General features: G+C 58.6%; 8 protein-coding genes across 8 annotated transcripts; 6 read left to right on the top strand and 2 right to left on the bottom strand.

Annotated features, from left to right (window-relative positions):
• Positions 1-880: 880 nt before the first annotated feature.
• HRG_02924 (uncharacterized protein) lies at positions 881-1,304 on the top strand (the record flags this gene model as incomplete). The annotated part of the gene is made up of 2 exons (XM_044861395.1): positions 881-1,219; positions 1,272-1,304. The coding sequence occupies 2 exons, from the start codon at positions 881-883 to the stop codon at positions 1,302-1,304; spliced, it is 372 nt and encodes a 123-aa protein (XP_044722421.1).
• Positions 1,305-4,129: 2,825 nt separating this feature from the next.
• On the top strand, positions 4,130-6,029 carry HRG_02925 (permease family domain-containing protein; the record flags this gene model as incomplete). The annotated part of the gene is made up of 2 exons (XM_044861396.1): positions 4,130-4,551; positions 4,634-6,029. 2 exons carry the CDS (start codon positions 4,130-4,132, stop codon positions 6,027-6,029), a joined length of 1,818 nt encoding a protein of 605 aa, XP_044722422.1.
• Positions 6,030-6,653: 624 nt separating this feature from the next.
• On the top strand, positions 6,654-7,769 carry HRG_02926 (iron-containing alcohol dehydrogenase domain-containing protein; the record flags this gene model as incomplete). Its single annotated transcript, XM_044861397.1, has 4 exons — positions 6,654-6,682; positions 6,757-7,151; positions 7,198-7,499; positions 7,563-7,769. The coding sequence occupies 4 exons, from the start codon at positions 6,654-6,656 to the stop codon at positions 7,767-7,769; spliced, it is 933 nt and encodes a 310-aa protein (XP_044722423.1).
• A 1,066-nt stretch (positions 7,770-8,835) lies between these two features.
• HRG_02927 (WD repeat-containing protein JIP5) lies at positions 8,836-10,333 on the bottom strand (the record flags this gene model as incomplete). The annotated part of the gene is made up of 2 exons (XM_044861398.1): positions 8,836-9,887; positions 10,069-10,333. The coding sequence occupies 2 exons, from the start codon at positions 10,331-10,333 to the stop codon at positions 8,836-8,838; spliced, it is 1,317 nt and encodes a 438-aa protein (XP_044722424.1).
• Positions 10,334-10,980: 647 nt separating this feature from the next.
• On the bottom strand, positions 10,981-13,586 carry HRG_02928 (ankyrin repeats (many copies) domain-containing protein; the record flags this gene model as incomplete). The annotated part of the gene is made up of 7 exons (XM_044861399.1): positions 10,981-11,001; positions 11,052-11,157; positions 11,231-11,805; positions 11,878-12,087; positions 12,151-12,517; positions 12,712-12,738; positions 12,796-13,586. The coding sequence occupies 7 exons, from the start codon at positions 13,584-13,586 to the stop codon at positions 10,981-10,983; spliced, it is 2,097 nt and encodes a 698-aa protein (XP_044722425.1).
• A 2,119-nt stretch (positions 13,587-15,705) lies between these two features.
• On the top strand, positions 15,706-17,925 carry HRG_02929 (major facilitator superfamily domain-containing protein; the record flags this gene model as incomplete). Its single annotated transcript, XM_044861400.1, has 7 exons — positions 15,706-16,242; positions 16,307-16,547; positions 16,618-16,686; positions 16,742-16,808; positions 16,864-17,243; positions 17,318-17,508; positions 17,557-17,925. The coding sequence occupies 7 exons, from the start codon at positions 15,706-15,708 to the stop codon at positions 17,923-17,925; spliced, it is 1,854 nt and encodes a 617-aa protein (XP_044722426.1).
• A 693-nt stretch (positions 17,926-18,618) lies between these two features.
• Positions 18,619-19,872, top strand: HRG_02930 (putative paired amphipathic helix protein sin3a protein; the record flags this gene model as incomplete). Its single annotated transcript, XM_044861401.1, has 5 exons — positions 18,619-18,747; positions 18,796-19,133; positions 19,197-19,471; positions 19,540-19,611; positions 19,667-19,872. 5 exons carry the CDS (start codon positions 18,619-18,621, stop codon positions 19,870-19,872), a joined length of 1,020 nt encoding a protein of 339 aa, XP_044722427.1.
• Positions 19,873-21,159: 1,287 nt separating this feature from the next.
• On the top strand, positions 21,160-22,476 carry HRG_02931 (glycosyl hydrolases family 18 domain-containing protein; the record flags this gene model as incomplete). The annotated part of the gene is made up of 3 exons (XM_044861402.1): positions 21,160-21,257; positions 21,327-21,644; positions 21,708-22,476. The coding sequence occupies 3 exons, from the start codon at positions 21,160-21,162 to the stop codon at positions 22,474-22,476; spliced, it is 1,185 nt and encodes a 394-aa protein (XP_044722428.1).
• Between the last annotated feature and the right edge of the window lie 621 nt (positions 22,477-23,097).

Below are 23,097 nucleotides of genomic sequence, written 5' to 3' on the forward strand. Positions count from 1 at the left end.
TTGGCTTTTGCCTTGTTCCGACTACAAGGCACGTGTGAGCTTCTTTTCCTTCTAGAAGATGCTTCCACCCGCCGGCCATTGTCCGTCGACAGTTGAAACGCACCAAAACACGCGCGCATAAGGGATGCGGACAACTGTCAAACACCGGCGCCCGGCCCATTTGCTGTCGCGGTGCCTTCCACTCGGGCTCGTGGGAGGTTTCGAGTGCTCCTGGAGGAGAAGAGACGACGGGGCCTATCGGCTCTCCCGGCCGCTGATCATGATTCCCACCATCCCATGGAGGAGCCTCGCCGACCTCGAATAAGAGCTTGTCTCCCCCCCCTTTTCCTTTCCCCACACCGCTGCTGTCAATGGGTGTTCCCAGGGGTGGGCAGATCAAGACCCGATCTGGACCAGCCGGCCGACACAGCCCGCGCGAGTGGGAGAGCATGAACGTTAGCGGTCGTGGGAAAGATGGGGCGGCTTGAATGCTGTTGATGCGCATTTTAATGAAAGGGGGCTCGGTGGTGCCTCTCGAGCCAGGCAACACTCAGCCTGTGCCGAGAAGGGCGACTTTCTCGCAGGGCCTTTGCCCGACTGTCAGCGAAACCTCGTGGGTGGACAGGTCGAGCCGGGTCTGTCCTGGTTCCGATCGATGTCAGACTCATACGTCTCCGTCTAACCAGACGGATGTTATGTTATAAAGATGAATATATAAAATATAGATTCCCTCCTTCTCCTTGAAGTTATTGCACCAGCCCATCTCTCTCTCTCTCTCTCAAAAGAGAACCATATGGGCCTGGCCATTGAAAGCGCAACACATTCATTCATTGCTTTCACGAGCGCAGGGCGTGAAGTCACCTATTCTTCCTTTCACTGATATAACACGTTCATTTTCACGATGCCCCAGCCGTCCGTCTCATTTGTCCTGCTCCTCGCCCTCGGCTCCTGCTCTGGCGTGCTAGCCGACGGCCAGACGACTCTCAGCACGGCGATCGTCAAGCGGGCATACGCGGCGGCGAGCGGTCCCTCGCAGCTCGCCCCGTCGACGCGGTGCCTTGGGGCCAAGACGCCGCCCTCGCCCCTTGTCGAGGCGCCGAAACTAGCGAAACCCGTCCCCAAAGTTGTCGCGGCGGCGGCGCCGCCGCCGCCGCCGCCTTCGGACCCCGAGAGCAAGTCTCAGCCCCCGGGCACCAAGAAGCCGTGCCCGACCAAGCCGACCAATCAGGACAAAGTCCCGGTATATGGTGGTGGCGGTCCGCCGGTTGCGCAGAAGGCCGTCCCGGTACAAGCCAAGGACGGTACTCGACCGCAAGAACCCGTGAGCGTGGTACAGGCTGTTGCTAAGGAGCCTGGCAAGAAACCACCGGAGAATCATTTAAATGCCCATGTGGATGGTGAAGGACCGTCCAAACCATGTAACAAGGGAAAACAGAAGCCCTATGGGGATGGTGGGGGTACGACGGAAGTGGTTGGCGCTCCTCGGCTAGCCGGCAAAAAGCCCTCCGTCACGCCGTCTTCAAGCCGAGCAGGCCCGTCGGCGTCCCCTCCCAGCGAGCCGGCTAAGGTCTCGACGAAGAATACCGGCGCCAGTGCCGGTACCGTGGCCTCAGAGGACACGAAGGGGGTTCCGGCGGACAAGTGCGTGTGCCCGTGCTCGGCAGAGGGTGCGCAGAAACTCAGGTAGAGTGTCCCCGAGGCGTGGCAACTCATTAGCAAGCAAGCAAGCCGAGATGGGCGTGTTTTTCCTTGTCCTTGGTAGGACACACATCATTCACTACCCAGTATCTCGACTGTCCCTTTGCAAAGGCGAACTCGTCCGTCCGTGCCTGCACGTAGTGCTTGTGATTGCTCGAGTCGTGCTGAACAAGACCGCTCGGCGCGGCTACCATCGTCCCAAGGACTGCGGACATAGAGCGAGCCGAAACGGGTCGAGACCTTGCATCGCCATAGCCTTTGCTCTGCGAACGCGCAAGCGCCCTCTGTATTCCGGGGTTCGTGCATCAAGCCCCTCCCCTCATCGCCATGCAGACACCCGCTGGCCGCCGGGGCAACACTTGTTCTGGACCATCGGATGCGCTCGATCACGGAATTGGGGAGGGGGTGGTTGGATTCAGGATCCAGGGTCGCACCGGAGCCTTCCTTTCCAGCTCCCGTCGGCGATCGCCGCTTGTGCTTATAGGCGCGCTCAAGATGGCTCAGGTGCGGCGATGAATGAGGGCACGGAGGGTTTGGCTTTGCACAGTCAGTTGAAATCCTCCGGCTCGGCATCTGCGTCCCCTTCAGATTGCACGACCGAGGGCTGGCGTCAGCGAGCATGTATATGCCGGTGGACTCCGTTGTCACCGTAAACCGTAAAACACTGAAATGAGCAAGAATAGCAGGGGCGTCGAAATGTGATCAAGAGATGGGAAATGGGAGGCCCCGTCGGAGGTCGCCGCCTGCTTCCAGTCGAGGCCATTTCCATCCATCAAGGCACCACACCCACCAAGCCAGCAACTCTGATCCAGTTATAGCTCGGCGCGGCTCATCGTTGGGGAAGATGCACGGCGCGGGCTCGGCTGGTCAGCACGAGGAGTCAGCATTTCTGTCAGTTGTAGGAAAACAAAGAGAGGCGGTTGCTGCGTCAGTTTAGTCACTGGGCGGCGCGGGATTCCCATTATTAACGAGAAAAAGGGTCCAGCAACTGACAGACTGGGGAGGCGACGGACATGGCTCGAGAGAAGAAGGATATGTGGCCGTGTCGGTCAGCAATCAGCATGACGTCAACGCGGGCCTTATCAGCAAAGCATCTCAACATCCTCCAAGCGAGAAGCCGCTCGACACCGGGATGATAGCAGATAGAAGGCATCTGGTATCTGGTATCTGATATCTGGTATCTGACCTGTTCTTGTTCCCCACGGGACAATCTTGTCTCACCTGTCGTGGGACGGTAGCAATGCGCTTGAAGCAGGTGTGCAGATGGCGCCCGTCATCAAATGCTACGCAGCGTTACCCGGGTCGGGATCCTCGGCCTGCCCCCGCCTCCTTCTCGAACTGATTGCACTGACATGGCTGAAGAGGCTAGACGCTGCCTGTGCCGCGGTCGGGAGTCGCAGATCTCTGGAAGTAGGTTCGCGTCAGGGCAGGCCCCGTGTAGCCACAACTTCATAACCCTTGTTCCCCTCGAGACCTTCAAGTCCGCCGCCATCTGCGTCCGTGTCATCTCAGCACCCCTCGTGGCCGGCCGGTTAAGTCGGCTCGTTCTCGCTCCTCTCGCCAGTAGCATTCGATGGCTGGGTTCACGGACAAGAAAGATGCAGCTCAACCAAGTCCCGGAGAGAGGGGAAAGAAGGGGATCCATCAAGACGGACGACAACGAGGCCGAAACTTGCCCAAGTAGGCAGTTGAGGTAAACAGGTGCTGGCCAAGCATCATCAAGCCCGGAAGGATCATCAAGCCCGGCCGGCGCAAGAGATGGCCGTCGTCCATGTTGCTTGGAAGCAGAAAAGCCTGGACGATTAGCTTCCGTCGCTCGAGCGCCACACACGTGCATTAGCCTCGTCATCGGCGAGCATCAAAAGGGAGCTTCAGCTATATATCGTCCGTGACCCAGACTCTCAGACTTGGGGCTTCTCGTCTCCTCTGCCTCCAGACCCGGGATTCGGTTCGGTTCGGTTCGTCCCTCATCCGTCTTGGATCCTTGGCAGGCCCCTCCCTCCCTTCCCCCTTATCTCGTCTATGTCCGGAAGACGGATGGGCGGGCTGCCTCGTCGTCCGGGGCCATCATAATCCTCCTCATCCCTCACTCTGCCCGTGCCTGCCTTCTTATTCGGCCGCCGGCGTGCTGATAGGATAAGGCCCGTGGAATCGACCCGGGACACGGCAGCCAAGTCGACCCGTCGTCGGGTGGCGCTGATAAGGACCGACGAAAGCTGCGCGACATCTCCGCCCGTTCCCCTCATTCGGGGCCTCTTGATAAGCACAAGCTTGCGGCAGGCGGCTCTGCAGAGCGTCGACCAACAGTCGCTGATAGTCGCTGACAGTCGCTGCTTGACCAAAGGCCTATTTCTTTCCGAGCGGCCTGCCACGCCGCCTCGCTCTCCGTAGGGCAACGAACCATCTCCTTTTGAACAGACGTCAACCCTGACGGACGGGGGAAAAGAATATCATGGACGAAGACAGCGGCCCCAGCGCCATCACGCCCGGCCACCCCTCGGCCCGTGGGGGCGCCGCCGTCCCGGCCCGCCTCCGCTCCGCCGTCCGGGCCTTCACCACCCGGGACGGCCTCGTCGGCGACTACGACTACGGCTTCCTCTTCCGCCCCAACCTGCCCTTGATGCGCAAGTCCAGCCGTCGCAGCCCCTTCTTCGGCCTCAACGACAGGATGCCCGTCGTCCTCGCCCTCCTCCTCGGCTTGCAGCACGCACTGGCCATGCTCGCCGGCGTCATCACGCCGCCCATCATTCTCAGCGGCAGTGGCGGCGCCAACCTCGAGCCTGCCCAGCAGCAGTATCTCGTCTCGACGGCCCTCATCGTGTCGGGCCTCCTCTCCAGCGTCCAGATCCATCGCATCCGTATCCCCAAAACACCGTGAGTCCTGTTCTCGACTCCCATCAAGCGTGCACCAAGACACCGAGGGCTGAAGTGACCATCTGTCCACGCGCCATGTCAGATACTTCATCGGCACGGGCATCCTTTCCGTCGTGGGCATCTCATTCAGCACCATACCCATCGCCCAAGGGGCCTTCCGCCAGATGTACGCCAACGGCTACTGTCCCTCGGACGCCGCCGGCAACCGTTTGCCCTGTCCCAAAGGCTACGGCGCCCTCATAGGCACCTCGTCCGTCTGCGCCCTCGTCGAGATATTCATTTCCTTTCTTCCGCCTCGCATTCTGCTCAGCATGTTCCCCCCCATCGTCACGGGGCCGACCGTGATGCTGATTGGCATTCATCTGATCGAGAGCGGCTTCAAGGACTGGATGGGCGGCAGCGGGCAGTGCTCGGACCCGTCGGCGGCTGGAAAACAGAGTAGCATGTTTGCCAAGTGCCCAGACATCACGGCGCCGCATGCGCTGCCTTGGGGGTCCGCCGAGTTTCTCGGACTAGGCTTCTCCGCCTTCATCACCATTGTCCTGTGCGAGCGGTTTGGGTCACCCATCATGAAGTCGACCTCGGTTGTCATCGGGCTGCTGATGGGCTGCGTCATTGCGGGCGCCTGCGGATACTTTGACGGCTCAGGTATCGATTCAGCGCCCATCGCCTCCTTTATCTGGGTCAGGACATTCCCGCTATCCGTCTACGGGCCGCTGGTGCTGCCCCTCATGGCCGTCTTTCTCATCAGCGCAACAGAAGCCGTTGGGGACATCACGGCCACCTGCGACGTCTCGCAGCTCGAGGTGGAGGGCCGCAACTACGAATCTCGCGTACAGGGCGGACTGCTGACGGACGGACTCAACGGCATCGCGGCCGCGCTCATGACCATGACGCCGATGAGCCGGTTCGCGCAGAACAACGGCGTAATTGCGCTGACGCGATGCGCCAACCGCAAAGCCGGCCTGGCTTGCTGCTTCTTCCTCGTCGTCATGGGCATATTTGCCAAGTTGGCAGCGGCGCTCGTGGCCATTCCCAAGCCCGTCCTGGGGGGCATGACGACGTTTCTGTTTGGCGCCGTGGCCGTGTCTGGCATGGCCATTATTGTGCGTGGGGTGCCGTTTGATCGACGCTGCCGCTTCATCCTGACGACCGGTCTGTCGCTCGGGTACGGGGCGACACTGGTGCCCAGCTACTTTGAGCGTGTATTCACTTATTCAGGCGACAACCACGCGCTCGAGGGATTCCTCAAGGCTATTGTGCTGGTCATGGAGACGGGGTTCGCCGTCACCGCGGCCGTCTGCATGCTCCTCAACCTGGTGCTCGCCGCGGAGACGGACGACGACTTTGACGCCAGTGTCGTCGTCGAGCTGCGCAGCGGTGAGGACGCTGCCGGCTCCACGGAGGCCAAGGAGGGCACTCGGGACGACGAAGACTGGACCAACGCCTCGCCGCCTCGGAAGCTGTCGCGGAGTTGAAGCAGACCAGACTAGACGGGGCGGAAAGTTGCTGTGAAAGTAGGCGAGGAATCTGCGAGTGCGCGTGTGGCGATGTCGAGAGAATCTGAATCCGTACTGTATCCAGCACTTGAGTCGAGGCCCATGTGTTCCCTTCCGTGCAGACTGCATCGCCGCTTGTCCGTCGTGCAAGGGCGGCGTTCGTGGACGAGCAACCTCGGTGTTGCATGTGCGTTTTCCAAGGGACACGTCATGAAAGGAGAGCCGTCTTGGCTGCGCCGCTGCTGAGAGTTGCTGTCGTCGGCCCAACGATTGTCCGACACTCCTCGGCTCGATACCTCCGCCAAACATCGCATTTGCCAAAAGGGGAATCAAGTTGAATTCGTAGCGCCGCCTTTTCTCCACACTAAGAGCCGCTCCCTGCCTAATTACTCATTCTCCTCTGTTTGGTCTCGTGGTCCTTCAAAAGCCCCCGTTGCTTTGGCTTGTCTGCACACGCCTTACACACCCCCTCCTGCTCCCCTCCTGCTTCCCTCTCCCTATCTGTGCCAAGCCCGCCGGTTCGTCTCCCGGAGCGACAGACCACCCACTTGCGCCGCAAGCACGTCCCTCTCTCACCTCCGGGGACCTGCCACTCGAAACCCCATGGGCTCGATACCCGGAACCTTTTTCTTGTCCCGACGATCGAGCCTCCGTTCAATCTCCCGCCCACCGCCCAACGCCATCGAATCACGCCGTGACTGCACAGAGAAGACTCGGCTCGTCACCGAGCCGAGTTGACGACGAGACAGACGGGCTATGATTCCCGCCACGCCTACCGACACAAACACCACTTCCACCAGCACAACTTCGTCCTTGGCCTCCTCACCACTCTCCTCGCCTGGCCTTCGGAACGCGCCCCGCGGCCTCGCTGGCGCAAGCGGTCTTTCTTCCCGCTCGCCGCCCAGTTCACCACCAACGCCGCCCTCGCCGGTAGAGACAGCATCAGCCGCGGCGTCGACAGGGGCTCCCGTCGAAGACAAGGCAACGTCGCCAGCAGGCGCAGGCACCCCAGGGCTTGCACCCGCAGCAAAAGCCTCACTACTCCCGGCCGCATCGCCATCGTCCTCGCCGTTCTCAGCATCCTCGCCTCTCTCGCCCCGCGTCGTTTACGGTCCCGGAGCCGTTGCCCGCCTCCCCACTGAATTAGGCCGCCTCCACCTCTCCTCACCCCTCATCGTTTCGAGCCCGTCGCGCATCGCCCTCGCCCGCCGTATCCAGGCTCTCGTCCCCAGTCTGGACTCGCGTATTCTCGATTCAGCCGTGGTCAACGTGCCTGCTCGCGTTGTCGACGACGCCCTCGACCGCATCTCGGGCCGCGACGTAGTCATCAGCGTCGGCGGGGCATCAGCCGTCGGTCTCGCCAAGGCAATCGGTGGTCGCAAGGGCATTCCTCACATCTGCATCCCCACGACGTACAGTGGCTCTGAGATGATGCCCCTACTCCTTGACGCAAGTCCGGCTCGACACAGCAGCAACGGTCGCCGCCATGGACACGGCTTGTCTCGAAGAAAGACGGTCAGCAACATGAGCACTGTCCGCGACCCCAAGATTTTACCCACTGTCATCATCTACGACGAGGAGCTCACCATGAGCCCTCTGAAGAGGTTTTCTGCTCCCTCGGACTCTGCCGCCATGGCCCGGTCCACTGAGTTGCGAGCATGTCCCTCCAAGGGCGACGAGACTGCTCAGTGGAGCTATATCCATCTGCCAGGTGTTTAGGACGTCGGTTCGATCATCGCTTCTCAAGAAGAATCAAACTCCCGTATACGAGGCTCCGTCAAGTACCCGGCGACGGTGGGCCTAAATTGCACATGCCATTTTCAACACGAAACGCATCACCTTTTGTTTGAAACCCTTTAACTTTCTCGTTCCAGTCGACCTCAGTCCCGAGAATAAAATTTCCGACGAACAGTTCAGACCCGGATCGCCGATCAGGGCCCTTCGAGGTCGGACCGACCGGGAGGCAGTTTATCACTGCCGTAGAGCATAGAGGCTTTATCAGAAGCAGCTCCCGGTAACTTGGGCAGCGGACCGACGAGAAATGAGGCCGCGACTCCTTTTGAGGGGGGGGGTGGGAGGGGGGCAGGGCAGAGCGGTCGTGTGGACGCGCTGCTCAGAGATTCGAAGTCGAAATCGATATCATCTTGGCCCGACAGGAATAGCGTGAGGATGGTTGGCGTCAGCCCCTCCCGTTAGGGTGACGGTGAGCTTGTGGCAAGCAAGAGCACGATTCGTCAAGTGAAGGTCGTGCTGGAAGGGCGGCAGGAGACGGCCTTGTTGGTTCTGGTGACGCAAACGAAGGAAACCTGGGGTCGCGAACCCAACAAGGGCGCAAGGACGTGACGAGTCGATGGAGCAAGACCAGGTTTGCGCCTGGAACATGGCGAGTCCTCTTCTTGCGAGGCCAACTGTCTGCCATGCGCGCCAGCAGGCCTGTCCGACCCCAGCAATGGATGATGAATTACTCGGTACATGAGAGAATTTGGAGGAAATGGGTCTGCATCAAGGGAAGCATGGCAGCGACGTTGGTGCATTCCCGACGTAAACGGACGGGAAATCCAGCGCTGGGAAGTGATGTTATAGCTACACGGTCATGAACGAGCCGTTTGTTTCCGCCTTTTCATTCCTTTTGCGTGGTGCTGCCTGGCCAAAGCGTTGAAGCAGTGGTATGTGTACTCATACACGCCAAGTAGGATTCAAGGCAGGCAATTACGTCGGTCTGTTCTCGCAGACTAAGCGACGGGGACCAGGCGACGGACGAGGGGAGTGGCCGTTGCGGTGGAGATCAGTCTAGTCCCTGGAACCCCATGATGCCATGGGCGCCCATGGGTCCCAGCTTGCTGCTTTGGATATCCTTGCGGCGCTTGGCCCGGCGCTTCATGTCGGCCACTCCGCCGCCGTCGCTGTCGCTGCTGTTGTCGTCGTCATCGGCTTTCCCGTCGCTGTCGCTCTCGGCTGCGCGCTTTCCCCTCTGCCCGTCGTCGTCGTCGTCGTCATCGTCGTCGTCGTCGTCATCGTCGTCGTCGTCAACGTCGTCGCGCTGAAGCTCCGACAGCTCCTCCCAGACCTTGACGATGCGGCCTCCGGCGCTGATGAGGCGGTGTTGCGAGTCAAAGGCCAGGGAGACGACACCCTCCATGTCGTCGTGGCGCAGGTTGGCCGAGACGTCGACTTCGCGGCGGACCAAGTCGACGATGCGCAGGGAACCGTCGCCGACGCCGCAAACGACCTTTTTTCCGAGGCCCATTTCCGAGGGAAGACAGACGACGGCGTCGATGCTCTCGCCGCCGCCCCTGGCGCCGTCGACAATGATACGCTCCTGCTGGTCGTCCCAGGCGCCCTTGTCCCAGAGGGTGAGGACGCCGGAGCCGGAGCCGACGGCGACGACGCCGTTGCTGCGGTTGCGCTTAGGACCCATGCCGGGCACGAAGCAGGCGCTCAGCAGCTCGTCCTCCTGGTCCTCGCTGCGAACGAGGACGCCGCGGCGGACGTCGGTGACGGCGAGGGTGGTGCCGCCGGTGCTGACCCACTGCTTGGGGAAGCCGCTCGTGCTCTCGTCCGAGGGCGGCAGGGGCGTCATGGAGGAGACGTAGTCGGCGTGGGGGAAGTGCGTCTGCGCGGGCCGCGAGCCGGGGGAAGCGCCGCCGTCGCGCAGGTCCCAGGTGTGCAGGGCGCCCGAGTCGGTGGCGAGCAGCAGGCTCTGTGGGTTGAGGATGTGAAGCAGTGTCGGGGCGTCGGGTACCGTCGTGGTGCTGGGGATGGTCGTCTTGGAGACGACCTGGCCGGTCATGGCGTCAAAGTGCTTGATGAGGGCGTCGGTCCCGGCAGAGTACATTGCTGCGCGCGTGTCAGGCAACAACTCCCCAACCATCCTCCCCGAGCCCGGCGTCAGTGCCTGCACACCCGTCCGGAGAGTAGGTGTAGATGTAGGAACAATAGGAGAGGAGGGGGGGAGAACGCGGTTGTCTAGTGGGAATGGATGCGCCTCATGCAAAATGTCCGCCCATTTTTTACCCACCTTTGCCATCGTGGCCATAGGCCAAGCACCTGCAGCTCCCCTTGTGCCTCCTCGTCTTCCAGACGGTATCGACCATGGCCTTGCCATCGCTGCTCAGCACGCTCGTGTCGCCGTCGGCGCTCGCGTCCGAGGAGAGGCCGGCGGGCAGGCGAAATGTCTCGACATGGCCGCTCGACAACCCGACGGTCAGCAGGGGCTCCGTGGGGTGCAGGGCGGTCGCGAAGACGTCTGCCTGCAGCGGCAACGTGCAGAGGTTCTCGAACATGGGGAGCGGGATTGAAGGTGAAGATGGGCTTTTTTCTTCTTCAACGAGGCTTGTTTTTCTCCGTCATCTCTATTTCGTGCTGCCGTATACGGTCTAGGGGTATTATAGAAAATAGAAGTGGGGGGGGGGGCCCCTAGGTCACTGGCCCCACAAGTACGTAACTAATTACTTCCAGGCACACTTTCAGGCGTACGGTAAATTATTGGTAGAATGAATAGTAGTAATTATATAAAAGCTATTATGGTTTCATAGCGAGACTCAACGGTTTCCCAGTAGGCTATTATAGCTGTCAGCAGCTTTAACGAGTCTATTATGTGCTAATTGGCCACTGTCATAGTAAGAAGAAGTCAACGAAGACTCAACAAGGATGTGACATTCGTGATGTAGCCATCTGTAATTAATAACAACGCGGCTTGTTGGGACTTCTACGGTATCGATTGCTACTAAAGTCATTCGTTGCAAAATCCTCCATTTCAGGCAAGTCATGCTCTTTCGGCCACTTGCTGCATGCGGGATTTCTTTCTATAAGAATGAATACTGCTTCCCTTCAACTCAGGCACGTGCTGTTCGTTGCTTCCACTGGCTCGTTTCCTCTCCTTTCCGTCCCGCCATGTCTTATCCAACAATCCCATTCGACCGACTGCGACCTATCGCACGGCACAACCCCCCTTTCGCCAACACTGCTGTTTACATCCGAGTCCATCTTGGAGGCACCTACTTGATACGACGACAATCCTTTCAAGAGCAGGTCTACCACGACCTGGTTGTCATGGCGCCTTGCGTAGTCGAGAGGAGTCAAGCCCTCGCCATCTGTCACGTCCAAGCTCGCGGATGGATTCCGAGGCGTCGGCCTCGGCGGCGCAGTGCATCGCAGTGCCATACCAGTTCTCCACGTACGGGTCGGCGCCTCGCTGCACCAGCAGTCTGAGAACGTCGACGTGGCCAGCCGAGGCGGCGAGGATGAGCGCCGTGGAACCTATTATCTTTGTCGCCTTGTCGACATCGCAAACGCCGTTTTCGACAAGTTCGGCGCATGTTCTCTCCAGGCCAAAAAAGCTAGCCAAGCGTAGAGGCGTCACGCTCAAGCACTCTTCAGCGTCGTAGTACTCCTTTCGAAAACCGCTCTGATATCTTTGTACCTGATGCGCGCAAGTTGACGCCTGCCTGTTGGAGAGAAACTCCATGATGCGAGGCCGGACACCGGCAGCGCGCTCAAGTTCGCGCGCATGCGACCCCCAGTGCTGGGAAGCGTAACGAAGAAACGGATGGCACATGATCCAAGACTCGATGCCAGCTTCGTCTTGGCAGGGGCATTGTGCGAACTCGTCGAACGACAAGTACGTCAGGCAGGTCAATGCAATATCTGTCTCTGCATGGGGGAACAGTCTCGCAGCATTGTCCATGAGGTACTCCTGTATGGCATGGTGGGCAAGTCGAAGCTCCGTCGTCTTTGGGTCCACCGTTGCCAGGCCCTGGCAGCAGTCAAGTATCATGCTGGCCGAGGGTCGATACCTGGCACTCATCGCACCTTGCCCCTCCCTCACAGACAGCGCATCGCCAAGCTCGGCCATCATCAAGACCTGCTTCGAGTGGCATATCCACATCAGGACTCTCATGCCGAGCCGAGCTCGACTCGCTGGTAGTCTTTGGACGCGGGAAATTGTATCCTCGAAGGCCCCCGGGAGGCTTCCGGAGAGAGACCCAAGTGCCTCTTCCATGTCGCCTAACGTAGGCTCGTTGAGAACAGCCCGCAGCTGAAGAACAGGGAGGAGAAAACTCACACGCATTTGTCAGCTTTCGCATGAAGCAGCGCGTACATGGCCTTGCCTAGCGATGGCATACTTTCCATGGGCACTGCTGATAAGAGTTCTCATGGCCTTGGTGGCAAAGTCTTTGTCGAAGACATTGTGAGCATCTCCCTGGTTGAGTTTTTGGATCATGTAAGCTTGCAGGTCGTCTTCGTGAGCCTCGATCCCAATCTGCGGATGCATATTGAACGCCGCGTCGATATCGTGAATATGTAGGCGGCTAGTCACGAAGAAGCGAATAGTATGGATACGCTTGAGGCAACTCAGCACCTCCAGTAACGGCACGCGATTTCTCGGGTCATGGCACTCGTCTAGTGCGTCGAGCACTATGTAAATGCGTGGCACAGTCTTGGCCGCCTCCGTCATCAGCCATTGGCTTCATGCAGAGTCAGAGAGCGGCTGGTCGCCTGAGCGCGCCGGTGGAGTTCGGCCAGCGGCGCTGGAACCTCTGGCATGGCCTGGACCATCTGCCTGACGATGCACGATAAAACTGTCGGTGGTGTCTGGGACTCGCCGTCTCGATAGTCGAAGTAGAAAAAACAGACTGGGGTCGTGGGGGTTGCACTAGACATCATGAGGGCATCGACTACCACGGAGCTTTAAGAGGTCAGCGTCTCCCATCTGAAATCAACTCGAAGGCAGCGGCAAGCTCACGCAAGAACGGTTTTCCCGGATCCTGGAAAGCCATGACACCAGAGGAGGTTGGATGAGGAAGGGTCGTCACGCCACCGGATGAACTCGAGCGGTCGCAACAGCCAACCGCCCGTGCTCTGTGTGTGGGATTCACTGGCTTGCCGATGCTTGATATCGTATCTTATTGTAGAGACCCAGTCAAGGATCTGAGCTCGCTTCTCCGCGTTGCGGTCGTGGACGCGAGACTCGACCTGGCCCTGAACGGCATTCTGGAGTTCTGCAGTCGCCCTCTGAAGGCTCTGCAAGGCGCTGAACTGGCGCAGTTGCTGGCCGAATCTCTTCAAGACGTCGTCTGCGGTCCGAGACAAGAGCGCGCATCCGTTGATGGATAGTGCGAATTGCGGCCATAGCGTGGGTCTTTGCAGCTCCTGCAGCGTTTCGTCGAACTCCTTGTCCTTCAGCGGCCACAGCAAACGATTGATTCCGCCACGGCCATGTTGGCCAAGTTGGTCGCAAAGAGCTTCCAACCTGACTTTGCATGCCGACGAGCAGGTTACAAGAACAGAGGAAGCGGAGAATTCCAGGTTGTGACTCTTGAGGGCATCACTTCTCAGAAAGTCATGTAGGGTCTGGAGGTTCCGTCGCAGCGCTTCGAGCTCAGTCGTCAGGAGCGAGATTCTCTGCTTGGCTTTGCTTGATCCGTCCCAGTATTGCTTGGCCACTCGGATTGCAGTGGCAATCAGCGGCAGGATGCCAACGATGCCCAGACAAGGAATGAGGGTCCATCTCGGGGGCAGTGGATGCGAGGGCATTGGCGAGACGAGACGCCTTGGGGCGGGGTCAGGCGACAGGCAGCATGGTAGTGGTAGTGGTAGCCGCCCCCAACCAGAACTGCAGGCTGATTTGACCGGTGGCAGATGGCCCTGCGCTGTGAGTTTCGGTGCCTCCCCTTTGAACAATCCAGTAATTAGGGCTATGTCGTACCAGGAATGTTATATTACTATACTGTACATATACAGTCTGTACTCTAGGTCCGTGGGATGGGAACAGCTCCCAAAGCGGCAACCCGTCCTCCACAAAAGACACCCCGTCCTCCAAGACCGGAGGCACATTTGCTGTGAACCTGCGCTTTTGTCGTAAAAATATATTAACATACATACGTCTTTATTTTGTTAACGTCTTATTAGCTCTAATCCTTGTCTCGTGGCCGTGATCCCCCATTGCACCTCTACTATATTGTATAGTGTAAGTAATAACTCGTCGTCTTTTCCGGTCAACTCGTCGTCTTATTAACCTCGTTGGCCCTCCTCAATCTCGCTCTTCGCCGCCACAACAGGATTCCTGCTGCCGAGACGAGCGAGACGCCGGCCAAGCTCCCGACACCGCCAAGGAGAGCCGTGGCGCCCGCGGGGATCACGCTGCCCGTGGGCGCCAGGGGAGCGGCACTGCTTGCCGTGGGCACCAGGGGAGCGGCACTGCTCGCCGTGGCCACCGCCGATGAAGCGGCAGAAGCCTGCCCCGGCACCGTCACCGTGACTGTCGGTTGCGCCAGCGTGGTGGTCGCCACGGCAGTTGGTGGGGGGCTTCTGGAGCCGCCGACACTGAGCTCCTCCGTGTCAGCCACGCCGCGTTTGTTCTTGAACTTCTTGCAATGGCGGGCTGCCTACCTAGCGGTCGTCTGCAGCGTGGTTGCGAAGGTCGGTGATTGTGGCCTGGGCGTCCTGGTGGGTGTCTCTGGCCGTACTTCCTTGGGGGGTGCCGGGGGTGTTTTCGGACGCCTCGGGCTCGACGAAGAGGACGGCGTGACAGGCGCTTTGCGTATCGGTGATCGTATCGGTGATCGTATCGGTGATGGTATCGGTGATGTCAACCTGGCTGGTGTCCTTGGCCGTGGCGATGACAGGTCGAGCGGCGGTGGCCGGCCTGCTCGTTTCGAGCCGACGCGCATAGTGTACAGGACCGTTCGAATGGATACTTGTTGTGTCGGGATATGCAGACTGGAGGAGAGGAAGTGAACAAAGTCGACCTCGGCGAGGTTGATACGTCTAGGGGTTTGGAGTTTGTGGTCAAGCCGGCCGGCCCCCTGTAAGCCGTCCACGGCCCCCCACATGCGTCGCAGTCAAGCCGAGACAAGCTCTGGTCGGCTCAGTTATAAACCTACAACAAGGTCAAGCCGGCCATCCCTTTGGCTCCCTTCGGCTGCGGTAAGGGAGCCCAGCCTAGAGGTCACGGCCCCGTTATAGTCAGAGTTGCGCGTAATGTAACCAGGTATTAGCAACGCTGACAGGACCTCTAGTGTAGTAAGTTCTCCTAGCAATTCAAGTACCGGCCATGGCGAGGCGCTCTTATTACTGGTCGAAATCCCTGTACATATTCCGTAGCTCTATACCTGAGCTCCCTTGATACCGCAGCCCAAGCTTGGGGTATACGAAGGCATACTCGGCTTGTCCATGCTCTCAAGGGCATCGATAAGACCACAAGGCCAAAGGGTCGAATCAGGGCAGTGCGGTGACGCAGCCGCAAGTTGTAACCACGACGTTTAAAACTCCACCTTCGATAAGGGAGCACAGACGCGTCACCCGAAACATCCTGGAAGACACCAAATCAAATCTAAATATATCTGCGCGTTTCAATGTGACTGATCGTGCCCAATTGAGACGTCAAGGGGAAATTCCCCTTGCCTCCCCTTCAATGATTCGACAAGCCTTGCAGGTCCGCCTTGCCAGAATCACCGCTAGCCCTTTTCCACCCACTCGCCTCGGGCATAACAGCGGCCCAGACACGGGGTGAGCCGAAAAGCGCCCCCCTCCTTTACACCAAACTCTCTCATAAAATAGGTGCAAGGTGGGCTTTTTTTGGTTGCCGCATGCCAGAGATATCACATGCGTGGTGTTTAATGGACGAGCCGTCAACTCACCTGCTTAGCCAAAGATGATAGACAGGGCATCAAGCCCAATTACCAGGCCGGGGGAGCGGACGCACCACTCTCGGCCTATATCCCGCAGATTCACGACCCTCGAGGGGTGGCGGCAGACGCGGGACGGCCTCTACCTCGCTGCAGGCTCAACTATATCCAGTCTCATCCCCAACCCGAGCTATGATGCCGAGTGGCAGATCCATGACGATGGACCCGTACAGACAAGGCTCTCCGTGTCGTCTCGCGGCTCGAGCTTCACGTCCGGCACCCTTCTCTACGGCCAAGGCGGGCGGCAGCGTTGGAGCACCATGGACGAGCATGATCCTCCTGTTGGGCCTCTGGGGACGCAGGACGAGGATCCGTTTGCCGACAGCAACGCTCTCGAGCCGCATGGGGAGAAAGGGCCGATCCCGGTGGAGGAGACTGAGAAGCCGTTCCACGTCTTCACCAGGAGGCAGAAATGGTTTGCCATCGCCACCATTGGCGTCGCCGGCCTCTTCTCCGGCCTCTCCTCCAACATCTATTTCCCGGCGTTGGGCTCCATCGCCCAGGTAGGCCAGCGTCCTCCATGCATGGCGGCAGGGCAGAGCATTGACAGGAAGCAACCGATGCCAGGATCTACACGTCAGCCTCAGCGCCGTCTCCTTGACCATCACGTCGTACCTCGTCATCCAGGGAATATCGCCGCTCATATGGGGCTCCCTCTCCGATACCCTAGGCCGTCGCCCAATCTACATCTACTCCTTCTCCGTCTACATTATAGCCAACGTCGTCCTCAGCTTCTCGCCCAACTTCGCTGTGCTCCTGGTTTTCAGGGGGCTGCAGGCTGCGGGAAGTGCGTCCACTGTCAGCATTGGTGCGTATCATGGCTTGCAGTCTACCGATTTCTATGCTCGACTGCTAATTACGTGGCTTGTTGTCTCAAGGCAACGGCGTTATCCAAGATATCGCCCTTCCGGTTGAACGAGGTGCTTTCATCAGCTTCTACCAAGCGAGTAGGTAATCCGCCCTTGGATTTCCGCAGCGGTGCATTGACAAGCGAAACCCTAGTTCGCAACTTCAGTATAGCCATCGGACCTGTACTTGGCGGACTTTTCGACAACTTCTTTGGATTTCGGTAAATGGATTCTTGCATCCCTCCGATAGCTTTGGACAACGCTGATGTGAGACAGATCAATATTCGTCTTCCTCCTAATAGCGTCCAGCCTTGTTCTCATCGTCATCGTCTTATTCCTTCCCGAGACCCTGCGCACCATCGCAGGTGACGGCAGTCTAAGACTGTCCGGAATCCATCGGCCCCTGATCCAGCGATATGTGAAAGAGCCCGTATATGTGCAAGATCCGGACGGCAGGCCGCCACGCCCTCGGGTGACCGTTGGGACCTTTCTCAGGCCGCTTAAGCTCCTGACGGAGAAAGACATCCTCGTTAGCCTAATCTTCGGCGGCGTCGTCTACGCCGTCTGGAGCATGGTAGTGGCAAGCACAACGGGACTATTCAAGGAGCGATTCAATCTCAGCGAACTACTTCTTGGACTCGCCTTCTTGCCAAACGGTGTGTACATGCATCCTTGGAGCTCTTCCCCCCGTGGGGGGAGCCATTGCCGGCACGCTAACACAAGCGTGCAGGCGCTGGCACGATTGTCGGCTCAGCAATCGCCGGGAAGCTCATGACGCTTGAGTTCTTGAAGTCAGAAGAGGTCTACATGAAGAAGAACCCCGGGGCGGCGTTGCCGTCCCAAAACAAAAAGAACCTCCCCCTAGATTTTCCAATCGAACACGCACGACTCCGGCACGTGCCGTGGATCACGGCTCTATTCGTGCTTTCCACCGCAATCTACGGCTTCACTTTGCTGCCTGCGGACCAGGTACTCCTGACTTCCAGGCCAGGGTGGATTGCCGTCCCTCTTCTCCTGCAGTTCATCATCGCCGCGACTTCCAACGCCGTGTTTGCCATCAACACGGCACTGGTGGCGGATCTCTGCCCGGGCCAGGGCGCCAGTGCCACGGCCGTCAACAACCTCGTCCGCTGCAGCCTGGGGGCGTTGGGCGTCGCATCGGTGGATGCCATGCTCGCTGCTTTTGGGCCCGCCGCAACCTTTCTGAGCCTGGGCCTCGTCTCGGTCGCCATGGGAGTGCTGCTGGCCGCGGAGTGGTCGTGGGGCATGCAGTGGAGGGGCAGCCGGGAACGTGCCACGGAAGCTCAGGCGAACGGAGCATGGGCGGGTAGTTCATGATCCGGTGGGGGGGGGCATTCGTTTACTTCGCAAGCCGTGCGCCTGGATCCTGCTTGCGAGGCCGGCTAGCAATGTTTCATGGGCCCTGGATTGGAGAGGACGGCTGACAACATGAAGTATATAGACTACAGTACACAGGCCTTGATAGCTGAAGAAAGTGCTATACTTAATTAGAAATAGACTTGATTTGGAAACCCCTAAATATTTTGTACTCGGCCTAAAATCCCCGTGACAGATCCACCATTTAGGCCCCCCTAGTAGGCACAATGGCACAGTGGATTTCTCTTTCTGTGGGGTATGATGCTCATAGCGCAGTATCATATTGTGTCTTTGGGTTGCGTCCAAGTGCCCACTTTCCGCTCGCCATGTACCTCCCGTCAAAGCGAGACGGGTTAATGGTTCTTTTCTTTCCAGGGACTCGCTCTCTCGTCTCAAGACGCAGCCGTGGCTTGGTCTCTATCCCGTCTCAGACTTTACTAGGTGAACCCCTGTTGCCTGGCCTCGGTCTGGTGATGGCGGACCGCAACACCCGGACCAATTCCTGAGGTTTATATGAATGGGCAAGCAAGCCTGTTTTGGAACTGAATACCATGTAAATTCCATCATTTTTGCCCTGCGGCTGGCTATTCGCAACTTGCCTGGACACGTCTCAAGTTCCTCCCGAGTCCTCGACGCGTCTACCTCGCCTCTACCATGCTTACACGGACCGCCCAGAGCCACTCGGTGCTTCTTGCGGTGCTATGCATGCTCAGCGCACCTCTTATCGCTGCCGGTGAGGATGCCCTGGCAACATTCGGGGACACTGTCCCCGTTCTCGGGCAGGTTCGCAGACATCGACTGTTGTCCCCCATGCCCTGTGGCCGCTGACAGCGTCAGATGGAACGGACGGATCAAGACTTTGTCGACGGCCTTGCTCTCGATCTCTTCTCGCCGGTCAACCGCACACTAGTTGTGACCAACAACACGTCGCCGCTCCCGGGAAATTTTGTCACAGGTAGCTCCGGCGAAGGCTTTGTCAACCTCTCCAAGTATAGCTGGATTGTCAAGTTCAACGAAAGCGCCCAAGACCTCATTGCCAAGATCGAGGTGCCGTACGATCCATCTGCCCTCAAGGAACAAGGGATAGACGTATCGAACACTTATGTCGGAACGCTCGCCGCAGACGGCAAGTCGTGGATGGTGTCAGAAGCTCAGAGAAACGTACACATGTATGGCATTCGATCAGAGGGTCCCTTACACATATTCCGGGTCTTTCGCTAACGACAGGGCAGATCCGAGAACAAGACCCGGATCATCAAGATGACTTCGCTCGACGGAGAATATATGCTCCTAGGCCGCAAGTCGGAAGACACGACGAACATCTTTGTGCAATACGGACAAGGTGCCACTCGAACCGTCAACGCCACCGAGGGCGATAGGTTCCAGGAAGCCGAATTCGTAGACGGGCTGCGCTTCAAAATCAAGTCGGCACAGTCCTTTCCGATGAATGTGGATCTTGCAAATGGGGTGGACAAAGCGTCGCTACCAGAGAACACGATATCGCTAAGTATGGGCTTGTGCCACGCGCTTGAGTGTGACGCATTGAATATTCAAGCCTGACATGCGAGTCCATAGATTCATTCGCGTGGGTCGTCAACTCGACGAATCCGGCCGGCAATACCCTTGATGTGGCCATGCGATTCCCATGTAAGCATTGACCAGCGCGGCCTGACTGACACTTGCAGAGTTCTGACAAAAGCAGACAATGAAGCCATACTATCAAGCAAAGCTCCAGGAAGCACGCCCAAGCAACTCGATGTCGCAAGACGGCGACTAAACCCAGACCCAACGGAACAATTTCAAGTAGTGGGCAAGCAAGAGCTCGCTCAATCAGAGAACCGAATCAAGGTATCTGACTTATCCCAAGCAGACGGACAATATGTCATCTTGGTCAGAAGTAACAAGTAGTAACTCGGGATGGCATTGGGCAGACGATGAGAATCATCCTTTAGTGTCGGCATTGGTTTCCTGTTGTTGACGTAGGCGTCCTAGACGATACCGTACAAGAGTGAATCCGAGTCTAAACCGTCCGCCGAGCTGGATATGCGTCGCCGAATCCGCTGAGTGACTTGATGCCAGAGTCTCAACTGCTTGGCAAACGACTGAATTTCAGTCACTTGGTCAATACTTGCAAGCGAGCGTCAAGTTACTGGCCACTCAAATCGTCCCTCGTCCCTCAAAAGCCTGTATTAAAGGGGACAGAGGACCGTCGAGGAACCATGGACGGAATAAAGCCCAACCAGAATCTCTTCTTTCCGTCGTCAACAACGGCGTCTGCCCTACCTTTAGGCTTCTGGCACCATGGCCGTACGCCATGCATTTCTTCGTTCCAGTCATGGGGGGGGGGGGCATAACCATCCGATCCTGCGTGGAGCCAGAAGGGCGGCCATCCTCGCGGTATGGCCCAAGGACAGGCGGCGCGTTTCGGATGGCCATGCAGCTCGGCTACGCCCGGTACTCGGACGACGCGCGACGGCAGCTTCAAGCCCACGAGTATGAGCTTCTTGTCCATGGCGGCACCTTGCGTGTTTTGCGGGAAACAGCTCCATTGTCGAGAGTGGCTGCCTCTACCCTGTCCCGTCGCATAACACGGCGCTGAGCTTCCAGGCTCTCACGCCTCGCGCCGTCTTTGGGCGGGTCTCGACGATGGCGGCAATGGGAGGGAGGCGTTGAGGGCGGAACTGCACAGCCTCTGCGGCTTCGACAACCAACTCAAGCTCTGCGTGTTGGCGCTCGTCTTGAGCCGCCAGGGCTGGAGCATCATCGAGAGTTCGAGACGGAGAACACCATCGGCGTCTTCATTCAGCTGCCGCTCGACGTACTCTGCGTGCTTCGGTTCACCAAGGATTAGGTGCATTCGGGCATGGCAGGCCCCAGCAGACCTTGATGAGAAACGTGCCTTTCCAGGGCATAGGGGATGCGGAATAGAGTCTTTGATGAAGCAAGGTCACGTTGGTCGCAGGACTCGCAGCAGGTGAGTGCAGATGGCAGGTGTCCGCGGTACCGCCAAGGGCACCTTCCCGTGCCCCGCCATTTTTGTAGTCCACGCTCCGTGCAAACCAGCTCTCTCCACCGCCCATCGAACCACGGCGGACACATCCTGACGCCCATTTGGATTCCGCCTCGCTCCCTCCTAGCCTTTCGGTGTAATTTCCACGGCTCCAGCATTGAATCCCGGACAATCGATCACGCGTCATGCTGCACTTCAACGTCGGCACCGTCTGCGTATGGCTGCTGCTCGCAACGACTGCCATGGCATCGTCGGCGCTCCGGTGCATCATGTATCTCACGGGGTCAGTCGCAGACTTCAGCCCATGCATGACACGCCCAAGTGCCATGTTCTCACCTCAAGCTTCTCGCAGGCAGCACCACGTCGTGCCCTCCGATCCCGGTCTCACTGCGGATATTACGCACGTCGTTCTCGCCTTCATGCCGTCGACCACCTTCAACGTAGACGAATCGCCCGCCGCCTTTCCTCTTTTCACCTCCGTTGACGAGACTCGCCGCCGGCTCCAGCCAGGCACCAAGGTCATGGTGGCCATTGGGGGCTGGGGGGACTCGCAAGGCTTCGAAGACGCAGCCCGCACCAGCCAGTCGAGGAAGCGCTGGTCTCGGCAGGTTCGCGCCATGGTGGATCAGACGGGCGCTGACGGCGTCGACATCGACTGGGAGTATCCAGGGTAAGCCCTTGATGGGTCGTTTCCGCCTTTCAACCTGACACAGAGGCCAACTGAAGCTGTCAGAGGAAACCGTGACGACTACCGCCTCGTGCCTAATCGTGAGCGAGAGTGGGAAATTGAGGCCTTTGGCCTTCTGCTCCAAGACCTCCGTGCCGCCATTGGTCCCGCAAAGACATTGTCCATCGCTGTCCCGGGCTTGGAGCGTGACTTGATGGCATTCACCGCCTCGACGCTGCCGCGCATCGTGGACCAAGTCGACTTCATCAACGTTATGACCTATGACATGATGAATCGACGGGACGAGACAGTTTCCCACCATAGCGGAGTTTCAGGATCCCGCGACGCCCTCGATCGTTATGCGAAGAGAGGAGTACCCTCGCGCATGTTAAACCTGGGGTTGGGTTACTATGTCAAGTGGTTCATGACCCAAGATTGCGACCCGAAGCAACCTCTCGGATGCCCGACTCAGCTGCTCGAGGACCCAAAGACAGGGGCCGACTTGGGCAAGGCTGCCGCATTTAGCTGGCACGACGAGACGCCCAAAGACCTCGTGTCGTCCTTTACTCGGGCTCAGGCAGAAGGAAGGTATTTTGAGGACGGCAGCTATGGGTATTGGGACAGCGAGGAGAGGCGATGGTGGTCTTTTGACACGCCGCACGTCATGGAGCAGAAGCTGGCTGAGATCGTGGGCCCTCGGAATCTTGGAGGCGTATTCGCCTGGGGCCTCGGCGAGGACGCACCCAGATTCAAGCACTTGGCGGCTACCCTCGAAGGCGTGCGAGCAGAGACTCGGCGCAGGGCCATGCACAATTCATCCAGGGACGAGTTGTGAGGGGCGGCATGTCCAATCGCGGCTAAATTATCGCATCCCTCACCAAGCCGCTCAAGTCCGGTAGCAACATTGGCGCCTGCGTGGCAACTGATCCGATATGGGGATCCCATGGCCGCGAGCAGTCGGTGATTCGCTAAGGGACGAGTAGCATCGCCGGGGATGCTTGCTAGCGTGGCTTTTGCTGCCGGGAGTGGATGTGTTTCTCGGGTTTATTTAGTCACGTCCGTCTCAAAGGACTAACCCAGTTGTGTGATTCACCATTGAGTCTTTGCAAGGCGACGATCTCAACACCAAGAGCACTGTTAATGCCGCAGCTTGCCGCGGGCCGAGATGCAATTCCGGCTCAATCGGCTGCCCGGCATGCATAGGCAAGGACTTGCTGAGCCGCGTCTCCATGGCGTCGCTCAAGCTCGCGAATCAACCTGGCAGTCCGACCACGCATCTGTCGGAGTCCACGTGGGCGGCCACATTTTCTGGTCAAGACCGTACGCTGTGAGCTACGGGTTCAAGATGCAGGCTCACCCGCATGCCTGTGCATGTGCCTGTGCGCCAAGTGGTTCGAGCACAATTCGAGTCGACGTCCATTCGACCTCGGCCAATCACTTTGACTGAAGACGGAGC

The sequence above is a fragment of the Hirsutella rhossiliensis genome (genome assembly GCF_020360975.1).
Source record: "Hirsutella rhossiliensis strain HR02 chromosome Unknown scaffold00003, whole genome shotgun sequence".
Lineage (NCBI taxonomy): Eukaryota > Fungi > Ascomycota > Sordariomycetes > Hypocreales > Ophiocordycipitaceae > Hirsutella > Hirsutella rhossiliensis.